General features: G+C 33.1%; 2 protein-coding genes across 6 annotated transcripts in view; one reads left to right on the forward strand and one right to left on the reverse strand.

Annotated features, from left to right (window-relative positions):
• Positions 1-14,305, forward strand: part of LOC132912466 (26S proteasome non-ATPase regulatory subunit 9) — a 272,372-nt gene that overhangs the window by 159,187 nt on the left and 98,880 nt on the right. The window lies entirely within an intron of this gene.
• The window catches only part of LOC132912449 (hemicentin-2-like), a 547,362-nt gene that overhangs the window by 48,392 nt on the left and 484,665 nt on the right, over positions 1-14,305 (reverse strand). For all 5 annotated transcript variants that reach the window (XM_060969863.1, XM_060969864.1, XM_060969861.1 and 2 more), the window contains 2 exons: positions 10,617-10,747; positions 5,941-6,100 (listed from right to left, as the gene is read on the reverse strand). In XM_060969863.1, the coding sequence (XP_060825846.1) occupies positions 5,941-6,100; positions 10,617-10,747 (291 nt within the window). The remainder of the gene's footprint in view (positions 1-5,940; positions 6,101-10,616; positions 10,748-14,305) is intronic.

Genomic DNA, 14,305 nt, shown 5'->3' on the forward strand with positions numbered 1-14,305 from the left:
ATAACCTGCGCACAGGGCGAGGGGGGAACACCAACGCGCGGTAGTAGACGATGAAATGCCTTAGCCGATTTCGCGATCGGTTTAATCACGTTCGCTATGTATGCGATTATTTACTTTGACACGTGTTGACTGTCACGCAAATTTTGTATATTTTTGTATATTCTGAAAGCTGCAATAGAGTGAAATATACTACAACATTTGATCTTCAGAAATATTATGTAGAGATTGCGTGTCTTTTTCCGATGACGTTATCTAAATAAGCATTCATATCATTGAAAAAAAAATTTTGGGGGTTTAAAGTTGTATATATAGGAGGATCAAAGAGAATTTTTAATAGAAAATGTTAGGTCCATTGAGAAGTTTTCTGTTTCTAATTTTTGTAGAAACTAAATTGATGAGCTGTTTGACTTTTAAAATTCTTTTAAAAGATTGGGCTAGAAGCAAAATTTTGATAGACCCGTTCTTCTTACAAATCAAATTTCACCTATCTCTTAGATAATTCTAATTTTTATATTTGCTAGATAGATGAGTCCCTTGACTTCTGAAATTCCTTTTAACATCTTAGGTACGATGTTATACTGGCTTTCGGGGATGTCATCTTATATTTCGACGCACCCCTATAGTAGCTCACTCTACTGATTCATTCGCTCACTGGTTAAACTAAATGATCTATTTTATCTGTCTTGCTTCACACTTTTTTTGTCCTCGCAATGTTTTATAACAGTGTTAACAATATACAGACAGAATATATAAACTTTGTTTTTGATACGCCAGTATCAGGTATCAATTGTTGCTTTTCGTTAAAATAAATATACCATTATTAGATGCTCTTTTTAACATGCCGATCCGTACCCTTATAATTTTTTAGAATCTTCAACCTCAAGATGTCACTTCAAAATAGAAAACGAAGTGCAATTTGAAAAACAGTATCGCGCTATGAGTGTGAAAATTTTGACGTGGGTCTATGTGTCGTACCATGCTTTAAAATATATCACACTCAATTCTATTATTAATTATTAAAATAAATTATTAAAGTTAAAATATATGCATCATATCTTTAAGAAAAATTATAATCTAATTATCAAGAACTTCCTTCTAGTTGTTCTTCATTCTAATGTGCTTGCGTAGAGAACAGCATTATCCGTCACACATTGCAGTTCTGTATCGTTTTCGTGTCAAACTCTGTTATGCAGAGAAATAGCCCCGCACAAAATTCAACCGTACCTAAGAAGTTAAAGATTGGCCTCGTCGCAGGGCTTGAACACACTCCATCGTGCATCAAAAATAAACCCTGTAATTTAATCTGAAAATCGTTAGAGGCGGTTTCAAATTTCGTTTCATCTAGGTGAACGAATGTCAAGAGTAGTTAAGCTGAAATTTGATAAAACGTCGAATATCTAGAGAAGTTCGATTTTGGAACGAAGTTTTGGAACAAACTAAGTTTAAAGTAAATCTAAGGCAAATGAAGAAAAGACGGTTCGGTTTACGAAATGGACACGACGAGATCAAAGTTGGCACGAACGAAATTAGGATAAATACTTTGGTCTTTCTTCCGTGGAGCACGAACTTTGACGTCGGAATTTACCAATTTTCTGCATTCCAAGAGTCAGAAAGTTCCAAGTTCCAACCTTGTAGATGGACAACTAGATCGATACTATACTTGAAAAATATTGTATAAGGAGACTATCTTATGTCTTCTTTAATTATTGTAGAAATAGAGATTAAAAGTCATAATTTACTGACCAATAATTCGAAGTAGATTCTTATCGTATGAAAATAAGCCTAAACCAAATTTTCTGTATTCTAATAGTCTAAGGAAGTTGGAAGTTTCAATCTTATAAATGGACGAAATCGATGGTATATCCGAGGAATTTTGTGAAATCAGATTATTCCATGTTATTTCGAATTATCTTAAAAAATAGAGATTGAAAAAGCTATCGAATTTATAGTAAAATAAAGCGGAATAGAATTATTGCTGAATTAAAACAAAATAGATTAGACAAAAATCGAAATGAACGCGGATAAAATTGGGGGGGGGGGGAAGTAAATGTATCCTGACTTTCTTTCCAAAGCTCCTTCTCGAATGGACAAGCTAGCAGAATTCTACGTTCTTGCTGCGGAGAAAATTTGAAATTGGAGTGCTGTAAATTGAAAACAGAATCGACGTTGAATTGGACTGCCATGATTTGATCCCCGGGAGTGGATGTGATAAAATCTTAGTCGACACAGTTGAAATCAGGGGAAGTGCACTCCTATCTTTCGTGTTACGCGGACTGTGTCACCGAAGAACTTCAACAAAGAAAATTCTCTCAAATATCTATTCATCGAATCATTGTTTGTTTCTAAAAATCAGTTTGCCGTTAACTTAATCGTTTGTTTGATGATACAGAATAAATTAACGTTGAGAGTGTCTGTTACAGTATGTGTATAAAAAAGATAATATTTAAAGCGCTCGTTCTTTGGTAAATTTTTTCCGATTATTTTTGTGATATACATTTAGAAAATATATAATTTCGTCGGTATAAAATTTTTAATAATATATGCGTTATACACGTTACCAAGCAAACTGCATATTACAAAATAAATTCATGCTTAACTTAATCAGTTGCCTAATAATATATAAATTGGTGGTGAGATTTTTCATTGCAGCGTGTTTATTGAAGAAATAATTTAAATAGTATTTAAATAGTGTTTAGTCTGTGATAAAATTTTGTGTGAAACTTTCTATTTTTATTTTAGCTATGGCAGAATGGATAATATTTGAGGTGTAGTAGTGATAGTTGTCGCTTGCCGGTATTAGTTGTGGTGATAGTGCGCTACTGCTCGTGTGTAGAGTGAGACAGGTTCTGCTGTGGGTCGCCGGTGTCGCTGCTGGAATACTGCTGCATTTTTCTTCTCATTTTTGATGCCGCGGAAGAAAAATCGGACTCCGGTCGCCGGGATTTGAAAACCCGGATTCTGAACGTTTGTAACCTAAGGCGCTAACCACTGCGCTGCCGTCTTCCGACACTAGTTAGTATCGAATGATGGTATTTTGCTGTCGAGTGCCGCCACATATTCATTATTCATATATAAAGTTTTAGTAATTTTACCCTGCATTCGTATACGTTATCGACTACGTGCAATAAGTGTATTATTGTATGATATTTTCGCATCATCAATTTCGTAATTCGATTTCATTCCAAAGCTGGCATTCTTCAATTTTGGACATATGTCGCTTAGGATCCCAAGAGATTCTAGAAAGTTGAAATTCCACATTTTCTCCGTTCGAGAGCATTTTGAAATCTGTCTATTTTCATCTGTGAAAACTTCATTTCTCCTTGTGGCTCCTCGATTTTATTGTGTTACTTGTTTCTATTGTTGCTATTTCTTCTAACTTTCTTTTACCATTTCCTTGCTACCATAATTCCTTTCTTGGCTCCTTCGCTTTCTTTACTACTATACTTCCTATTCTTTTCTATGTTTTCTTTATTAGTATAACAGTTTTTTCACATTTTCTTTATCTAATATATTTTATTGTTTCTTACTTTGCTATATAAAGTCACAAACAACTATTGTAGCTTTTAAAAGTAACACATTAAACGGTAACTTCTTGTGTTGTTTCTTTTCCACTGAAAATGTTACGTATAATAGTACCATTTTTATTATTTAAAAATGCTAACATGCACGCATGATGATAGTTTTTTTAAATTTTGCAAGACCAGATCTCCCTAATATTACAAAGACGATAGAGATGATACTTTTTGTGTATCCAAAATAAAATTAATAACCAGACTCCGTAATATGGAGGAAATATGGCAAGATATTTTATTTCCATGGCAAAAATGGAAGTAAAGGTGTATCGAGAACCCAAAAGGAGCGTAGACTTTATTAATAGAGAATGGTAGACTTTGTTAACGTAAAAATGGGGCTATATAATATTTTGTGCGACATTGCATTGTATTACTACACCCGTGATAGACGTTGGATTTTAGCTTTGTACACATCTATCTAAATGTTTCATTATGTTACAAAAGCATGTTGCTACGGCCCGGTTTCCTTTAACGCTATTAGTGGCCACGCCAGTACCACCTTTTGTGTCCTCTTTTAACTGCTTTTCTCTTTCTCCCCCCCCCCCCGACCCATCTTACAATCTACTTCTCTCTTTATTCGAATTGGTATAAATCCACAAAGCTGGAATTGCAACAATCTCTTCGTTCGTTGTACATAATATTGCTTCACAGATCCCAGCGAATTATACTTTCTAAATATTTCTACAACGAGCCGGAAATAGCAGGTTCTGGGCTAGATGCGTTATTCGAATGCCTCTTCGCTTTTCAGATCTGGTTTCAACTCTATAAATGTTTCGTTTCATTGTGGACTGTATAGATGTTCTTTAGTGATTTTAATATTTAATAGTTATTTCAAGAAGGATACATTGGACATTATTTGCTGTTTCTTCTTTAGGTTTTACGTGATTTATTTTGATAAATACTTTATTTACGCAGGGTTATATAATAATATAAGGAATATAAGGAATAATAATAATATAAGGAATATTTAAAAATATTCCTCTCTGAATGTGGGAATTATTTAATGGCCGTAATCTTTAATGCTGTTATTTAAAGAAAAATGCAATAAGTATTTGTTGAGGATTTTTCATTTCATTAATCTTTCATACTACAATAGTATATTTATGCAGTATCCTTTAACGTTCAAGGATACTTGATTTTTTCAGAAACTATTTAATATTTGTAATATTCAATACCGGTAATTAGTTTTAAATAAGAGAATATATCTATATATCAAATAGAATGTATTACATTTCTATAAATCTTTTTCTTCTTTACCAAATTGAAGGGTTTGGTAAATATTCGACACCAACATATTATTTAATATTATTTATAATAATATATATTCATATTATTTAAGGACAACAGATACTCGTGTAAGTTATTTTTAATAGTTGCTTAATAGATGATTTAATAGTAATTTTAAGCGCCTTTAAAGTATAAATATATAACTAATACAGTTAAATATTTTATCTTTGGAGTTCATTTCAGTTGCACGAATGAATGTTTGTTTTATGAAAAACTCAAAATCGTCTTAAAATATTTCACTATTAGCGGGACTATCTAAATAATTAAATTTATACAACTAATAATTGCTTTCTGGAAAAGAACGTTTGCGGTTTTTCTAAAAATGTTATTTTTATATCGTGTAATTGCTTTGTGTCCTTTTGTAAAATTTGTCTTCCGGTTTAATTAAATTTTTTTGCGACGATCGGGTCGTAGTAATATTTGCTTGTGACATCACGGTACAAACTTTTAATGGAACAAAGTTGCAACGGACGTACTCCCTGTAAAATTAAAAAAAAAAAAAAAAAAAATTGGAACTTCCTCTACGTCTTTTCTTTATTATGCTACTTTTTCCTATGTTTTTAGGGGATGTTGCGAGAAGATGGACGATGAAACAGCCATTTCTATACAACCATTTTATCCAATAATGCTGATGTATCGCTTTTAGTCAGTAGTAATATCGCTAATAATTTACATCATCTGTAATTTTGTTATTCAAATATATTTTATAGAAAATAAACAAGTGTTACGAATACTTTTGATCAGTAGTGTATCTTTCACATTTATTGATCTAAAAATTTTAGAGCCAAATTCGAAGCTATAATATTAATTATTTTTTCGTAAATAAACAAAAATTTCATTCGTGAAGAATTTGAGAAATTATTATTTTTATTGTCTTCCTAGTTCGATTTATCCGTAATTTTGTAATTAGAATACATGTAATTATATTCGAATTTCTAATTAAAATAAATATAAGTATAAATTGTATATTATAACCATTTAAATCTATGCAATATTTCAGTCTTCATAAGTGAACTGTACCTATATCTAGTTACATCTTGCGTTAGTTAGAATTACCAAGCTGAATTGCCAATATACTCACATTTGATGTCCAGATTCAGAGGATTGCTCTCTCCGTCGCCTTCTTGGTTGCTGCCAATACACGTGTAGATCCCAGCTCTGCTTCGTGTTACGCTTTGCAATACTAAGCTTTGATTACTGATTATGGTTCCTGTCGCTGGATTATGATACAGCGGATTGCCCTGTCGATATAAAATCATCATCACTATATCCCATCATAGATCGGAAGTATATATAACTTTTCGACAAACAACGATGACGAAGAACAACAAAGACGATGGATCGTTAAAATATTTTGTGTACGGCACACTGCCTAGAGATTTAGTTTATATATAGTTCTCTAAGTTCATTCCTATTGTAATTATTGTCTTAATTGACTATGGATAGAAATCTTATCTGATTAGATATCGAAGGAAGTATACTTTTCGGAGATAGATTAGAATGTTTATGCATTTACGGGAAATTTAAAAGTCCAGCAAAACCGTCCTTTTCTTCTGTTTCATTAAATAACATCAAAATCAGGAAATCAACGAAACTGTACTCATCATGCTTTTGTCCTGTGACTTTCTTATGTAAATTGAGGTTACGCGAGCAACATATACGTGTATTTGTTTCCTCGTCCAGCTCACTTCGGCAGACGGTGAGGGTAATTTCGAAGTGAACCGTTCACGATGATTGGTAGTTTTACGTGGACTTGATGCGCGTGCAAATCGATAGGTACCATTTCATGCATAAATTTGCCGAAAAAATTAGAAAAGATGACTAGAGAAAGGGAGGGAAAAAAAATAAGGCGAAGGCTGCTGACAGTTTTTCAATTTCTCAACCGTGCCAACCGATGTATTACGTTCTTCTTTTTCCATCGGCACCAGTAGCGGAGATCTTCCGTACCGGTGGTCGTTCTCGAATCAAACGAAGAATCGGCAAAGGCGTCTGATGTCCTCTTGACTAGAATGACATCGAGATCTAAAGGTGCCCGAAGAAATATTTATGGAACTCGGATCAACATAATGCAGTACAATGCAATATACCAAACGCAGAGGGACGAGCTTTCGTATTCGTTTAAAATAAACCTTACTAATCCCTCTACGGAACAGAGGCATGCAGTAAACAGAAATGATATAGTAAAATCGTAAAATCAGTCAGTAGTTAAAGTTTAGAACTTTTGACAAAAGCGTTAAGCAGATTCTACAATTGATCTAACCGCAGCTAAGAATTATCAATTCTGCGAATAGGTAGATTTACTTCGAAGTACAATGGAGTCTCGTTTATTAGAGTCCCGTCTAAGGTTGTATTATTCGAAATGTTCTAAACTTTAACATAACTTTATTTTTATCACGAAATTTTTAACACGAACTGTACAAAAGCGTAAATAGTCAGGTATTGTGAAAGCGGTTAACCAAACTTTCTATGATTTTTCTATACGATTTATGAACGCTAATAGAGCTTTCCGTATTATCCGAGGTCCGTATCACGTCGGATAATTGAGGTTCTACTGTAGTCACATACATACATTATTTTTTTCGACCGTTAAAATAAGAATAATCGAACGTCAGGAAGTTAATCAAATTTTTTTCTTGTAGCAACTGTGCGAAAAAATGATATTGACGAAGTAGTTTTGCTCTTTCTTGTTGAAATTATTTCCTACTTTCCATCTGAAGACTGGAGTTGTTCTACGTTGGCGGAAGAGTAAAGTTACACTTCGCTGGCTAAAATATTCACAATGGAACGTAGTAATGCAAAATATATGATTCTCTTATTGAAGAGACTGGGGCTATGAAACGTAAAGGCGCGTTAAAGAACGGGTGAGATGTACTGTCAGAATGCATTCGCCTTAAAACGCAAACAGAATTAATAATGACGGCTTGCGAGAAAAGGTAAAAAGCATAAGAAATCAGGAACGTTTACGTTCTTCTTTCTTTCATTTTTTTTTCTCTTAATAGAATATTTTTCGAAAGCTAATAGTAAATGGAAATTTTGTCAATTGAGAAATGCTGGAAGAATATTTTTGAGTTATTAATCGTAAATGGGATATCGCATCTATGTAACCAATCAGTGATCCGCGGTAGATTGAACGCGTCAATATCAAACAGATTAATATTGAATAGGAAACCCGTTCATTGGTACAACTAATCATTAAACAAATCTCTCGCTGTGATTGCCATAGCTCGATACCAATCACGTCCCACATCGTTGGTTCATCGGATCGGTCACGAACAACAATTGACTTCCCTCAGTTATTTCATTCGTAGAACTTCCAATAGCCTGATGAAGTTTTATCACAGAATCATATACAATTATGTACCGATACTAATACAGCTTTGTTACATGACAGATCAAATATTTTATTGAATAAACGACCAAGAGAATGACTAATTTTCTAATTTTGATTTTGTAATTTTATTCATAGTAGTTTCAATGGATTTACGAAGTATTACCACGCAACCATGTATAATTACGCACCGAAATTCATGAAATTTTGTGAAATAGTAAATAAAATATTTTATTTGTTGGATCTTTTAATTATACACATTATGCATGGAAAAGTTTCCAGCCAGATAGATCTTATATTGCAAAAGCGACGTTTCGATTAATATTTCTTGATAATCGAGGTAAATAATATAGTAATATAGTTGTTGGTTAATTTACATAGAAAGCTTATTTATTTTGTAGAAATTGGTATTTGTAATTAATCTATGCAATCTCTGTCAAATTTCTGATAATTAGTGTAGATTTATGGATTATTAGTTAATGTATGTACAAAGTTTATCTGGTATGCACGAATTTATATTTGTAATTAGTCGATATAATCTCTCTTTACAAACTTGATAATTAATATAAATAGTAATGCGTGTTATAAGGTACCTACTAATTTATGTAGAGAGCTTATTTATTGTATGCTTTCTAGACTACAAATTTGTGCAGTAAATTCTACGTCGAAATGAAAGCTATATCGTTCTATTTTCGTTTCTGTTAATTCTGCGATTCTGCTTAAGCAAAGTAATTGGCGAATAAAGTAGGATGGTATTGCCACTTACTTGAATAGCTGTTATTATTAATTTGTTACTAGTTTCAGCCACGTTTTTACTTAAGATTCGTTTGATACAATAAATAATACAAAAGTTGACTTCAAGTAATTCAGAAAATAATTTAAATCAGCTATAAAAGGGAAGAATTTTCTTTAAATCGACAAATCAATTTTAACTTCTTCTTGCTAATAACCTGTCATCTTTAATCTATATTTACATATATCTATCACGTACTTGTTAGTTACAATTCGTGTCGTAACTTGTTAGATCGAATTCAGACACAACTTAAAACCGAAGAAGAAAAATGTAAAAAAAGAAAAAGTTCATTTGACTCTGAAAATGAATTCTAATCATTACTATTCTTTCTTTAAGTTATGTCTATCATCTTTAATTATTAATCATCTTTCATTCCTTAACGATAATATAATATGTATCTTAAAATAGATGAAATAAGATTCCTTCGCGTATCATCCTAAAGATAATATGACATACCAAACTTGAGAAATTTGAAATTTAAGATATTTCTCCAGGAAGTTGGTCTATCAATCTAAAGCCAAACCATCTAACGCCTGGCGTAACCTCAAAGTCCCAAGAAAATCGGTGCACATCACTTCCCGCGGTTCCCCCCTGTGAACTTCCTATTAACGACGATCCCCGTCAGACTTCACCCCATTTAAGGAGAAGCTTGAAGCTCTTAGGGTTACGTCAACGGTTACCGAAGCTCGCCGATAAATTTCTTACCGATGCGGAACGTTGGCTATTAGTTCAAAGAACGCTTACACATTGGTTCCCGGTCGGCCCGTATCAGCATGTAAATTTTAAACAGAAACTTCGCGTCACAGCTGCGCCAACCCGTCCCCCTTATCTCGTCTTTCGATTAAGGCTTGCTTCTAAATTATCGATTCCGGAACTGCCACGCAATTTCGTTATCCGGCTGTTAGCGAGCGTTCCATCGCTCTCGTTCCCATCGTCATCGTCGTCGTACATAGAACACATACTATCGATCAACGATTTGGAGTCGACACTTCTTCAATTGTTCTTCTACATTGAATTACTTGTTGATCTTAATATAAATTTGGAACATTTATCAATCATATTATCAAGAATATTATCGTTTACTTAGTTTAATTTTCAATTGTATACGATTACTTATAGCAGATTACGCGTTCATATGAACTCCATTTAGTCGAATCCAGTCAATGTTTGATTGAATGAACTCTTGTTGGTTGAATTTATTTATTCGAACGTGAACTTTTATTATATGAATAAAGAATCATAAGTGTGGGAGGAGAATTAATGGGCTCCTATTATATGAACTGTAATCATATAAATTATTTCTTCCTTCACTAACTCATACGAACGGAGTTTTACCCTATCAAAGAGTTTTCTAAGATTGCGGAAGTGTAAACCGATTCTTTTTGTGATTCTGTCTGTCGAAATCTATGTAACATGATAATTCCAAGTTTTTAGCCAGTAGTGTATTTCCCATTTGTAGGAACAATGATATATTTCAAGATTTGCAGTTTTCGACTTCTTAGTATAGTAAAAGAGACGTTGCGTTTGTATTTTAAAATTTATTTTCATTCGATGTTTTAATAATTTGAATTTATTTTAATGTATCAGGTGACTTAATAGATGAAAAGGGGTGCGGTTGTGGTTAGTTTGAACTTACGTTGTGCCGCCAGGAAACCTTGTAAACCCACGGATTCGACTTGATATTGCACTCGAAATAAACGTCGATACCCTCGCGGATTGCGCTCAAGTTCAGATTGCTCCCAAGCTCGAGCATAACCACTGGTTCGTCTGAAAGTTTAACCATGTCGTTGTGTAAGAAATGGTACAATGTTTTGTTTCGGGCAACTGCACCCAGCGCGCGAGTACGTTTTGCGCTTTGGGTGCAGTGTAAGTAAGTAGTTAGAGCGATAGGCAAGAAATAGGATTGTTTTGTTTATGCGTGGAGTTTGCTGAGTTGGATCATAAATAGGTGGAAATGATCTGTATTTTAGGTATGGTTGATGGAGATGTTGCAAATTAATTTTTGGAGTATTGGAGAGTGTGGTGCATGGATGTGTTAGGAGTTGTGTTCGTTATTAGATTGTTGTTGTTTTCTGTAATTAAAATATATAATTACGTATATATATAAATACATAATTTGCTTTAGGACTATTGTTAAATATGGCGTTCACTGCTGTGCACTGTAAGATACGAGAAGAGGAGATTGTTTCCTCTTTTAGAATTCAAATGCGTATAAAAAAATGGTCCAACATTGTGGAATATTGTAAGAAGATTATATATATTTCGAAGAAATAATTAGCAATTGCAAGCATTGTATAAATATAATAATATGTGTATAATGGTTTATAATGAGCATATATAATATTAAACGTGTATAAAAAGAGTTTCAGTTATAAGAATTATAATCGTCAATCACTATCGCTAGAAAATATTTCTCTTAAGTGTACGCGTACTAACCGGTATATGGTATAGTTTATGAGATAAGCAATCAGTATATAACCTTGCATGATAAACCATGTTTACACGCCAAACACCTATTTACTATCCATGATTTTCAACACAAGCAGGTTAAATTCCCACTTGTATTTAACGCAATATTGTCTGCTCTGATAACAACAAAATCAATTGTCGCTGTTAATCCTTTCTTGGCTCCAGTCTCCAGGCGATCTGAGATCAGGAAGCTACAATATATCAAACTGGTCCAGTGTTTTCCTGTATCATCGCACAATGTCTTTTTGACAACAGCACACTCTTCTAAAGAATTGATGTTTCTATGCCACGATTATCGATACTTCCTTAACAAAAGCTATACACTAATTATCCATAAATTAGGCGCAACATTAAATTTACAGATTAAATAGAAAATATATTCACATAGCCACATACAATATTACGTATAAACGTTATAACATTTACACATAAATATAGAGTAGGTTTATTTTAAATGTGTACACGTGATTATTTCTGTAAGTATCAGGAGTCCCAAAAAATGTTTCGGATGAAACTTCTTTGACTTCATGGGGAAAACTTAATAAGATCTCTCGATTTTTTTTTACATTCTTATTTAGATTAAATGCCAATGTAACTTCGTAAAATGGAATTATACATTCTTTTAATACAGTATTGCATTGAAAAATATAAACATAAAAGCACTGCATTATCTTTCCTTGTCTTTCATACCATAAGCTTCACAAGATTAAAGTCAAAGTATCTTTTAAACTAGTCATTTTTCGACCGTAATACCCTAATACCTTTTGTAGAGAATTAAAAAATGCATCGAACGGTATATAGAAAATGGTATATAAAAAAAAGTGCATAGTGTATATTTCATTTAAAAAAGTTACATCAGCATTGAAATTTCCTTAGATAAGAGTGTAAAAAAAAAAAATCGAAACATCTTATTAACTTTCCTCCATGAAGTCAAACAACTTTCATCTGAAACGCTTCTTCACATTTCTGATACTCATACATGCATATATATTTGACATACTCCACATATTATTTAAGAATATTATGTTTTATATTTTGCGTATAAATTTTGGGGTTTCAGTGATGCACGTATGGAATATTTAACTGAATATTTGTATAGAAATGTGCTTCACAACAAATGAAATTAAAAAGAGTTAAACAAATTCCATAATGTTTGTAATCCTTGTTTTCTTTTCTGTATTTCTATTTATAGTGCTATATAATTCTCACAGATGTTGACTGAATCATTTGCGATAACCATCCTTGAATAGTTCTCACGGGTCTAGAATTACGCTTCAAATAATCGTTTGCGTGACAGAATCGAGTGGATGACTTCGTACGATAAAATCTTTTTATTCCAACAGGACGCATGGAACACGCCTGTAGATTTTGCGACAACCTCTTAGACCGATCTCATAACAAACCGGTCGTTATGCAGACTCGCTATTCCTACCACCATTCCTGGAGATTAACACCGTGATTCCATTGTCCAATATAAAAGTTTTCCCCGACTAGACAGCGAGCAAGGTAGAAGCAAGAGGAGACGAACGTGGAACGAAGAGGGAGAAAAAGAGGAAAGCAGGGATCAGTTCAGCTTCGCGGAAATTAATGGTACATGCCCATTCGTGGCTCAAGATTCTCTCGTTTTCTCGATATGCTTCCTTTCGTTTTCGTCCAAAACCCTCTTTCTCCCCATGTAAAACTTATTTTTTCTTTCTCTATCCACCTATTGCTCTATCCCATAAGTTTAGAAGTTCGTTCCACTCGTTCTTCCCATCAGATTTTCTCTGCACCTTCCTTCGTGACTGTTCTTGCTCCTCTTTCTATCTTCTATCCTCATATTCTCTTTCTACTTGCTACTTCTCTCGATTCTTTTTTTTCCTCGTGCTCTATGTTATGCAAAAAGGAGTTATCAAAGGAGGAGTATATTATGTATTATGACGAATATATTTTTGTTGAATTTTTTTGCTTTAATGTTAATTTATGATTGTGCAGAAAGATTTTAATATGATGTATAGATAACCCTCATATAACACGATATTTCTACAACACGATTTTAATATTTTCAATATAATAATATCATACGGTATTAAGCAGTATTTTAGTATCTTCGATATTCTAATATGATGAAGATTAGTATTTTGAAAATTTTGACGAGTATGATTAAGTCCGAAAGACTGATCGATAACGTAATAAATTTTAGAACTCTATTTTGCAATGAAATGTTAAAAACTTCACTTATCATTTCTTACTTGTGTAGTCTTCATATTATGGTCTTCATATATAAATCGTGATTTTGGGTTTGATCAAATTTGCACGTGGTGTACTGGTCAATTCACACAAAGAACCGACCAGTTATTGACTTAGGATCGGGCTTGAATTTAGAATCGCGTAGAATGATGAATGCTTGCGATTGCTAACAATGGTTGTTTAGTTACACTTGTTGTGTTACGCTATGTGTTTCTAAACTCTATGTATTCTATGCTGTGAATTCTGATATGTAACCAAGCAGTGTGTTATTTAAATTCTGAATTCTCATGTTTAATAAAGCAGTGCTATTTAAACTCTGAATTCTGCCCGCAGGTACAAAAAAAGAAAAATAGACATTTCCAACGATATGATATTTTAGATATTTCACAATAAAAATAAATTTTGGAAACCATGAGATTTCCAATAAAATAATTCGACATTAAATACTCTAAATTTTAGTGCTATAGCAAATATGGCAATGGTTTCTAACTCATGAACCACGCCTCACGTCGAGTTTTAACATATTTTCTCCTCCATCCTGCTTTTTCCCAGTTTCTTTTCCTCTTTTTTGCTCATTTACCTACGAAATCCATCATCTCCTCTTTTCTCCTTGAACCACTCTCTTTT

Source organism: Bombus pascuorum, chromosome 12 (genome assembly GCF_905332965.1).
Source record: "Bombus pascuorum chromosome 12, iyBomPasc1.1, whole genome shotgun sequence".
Taxonomy (NCBI): domain Eukaryota; kingdom Metazoa; phylum Arthropoda; class Insecta; order Hymenoptera; family Apidae; genus Bombus; species Bombus pascuorum.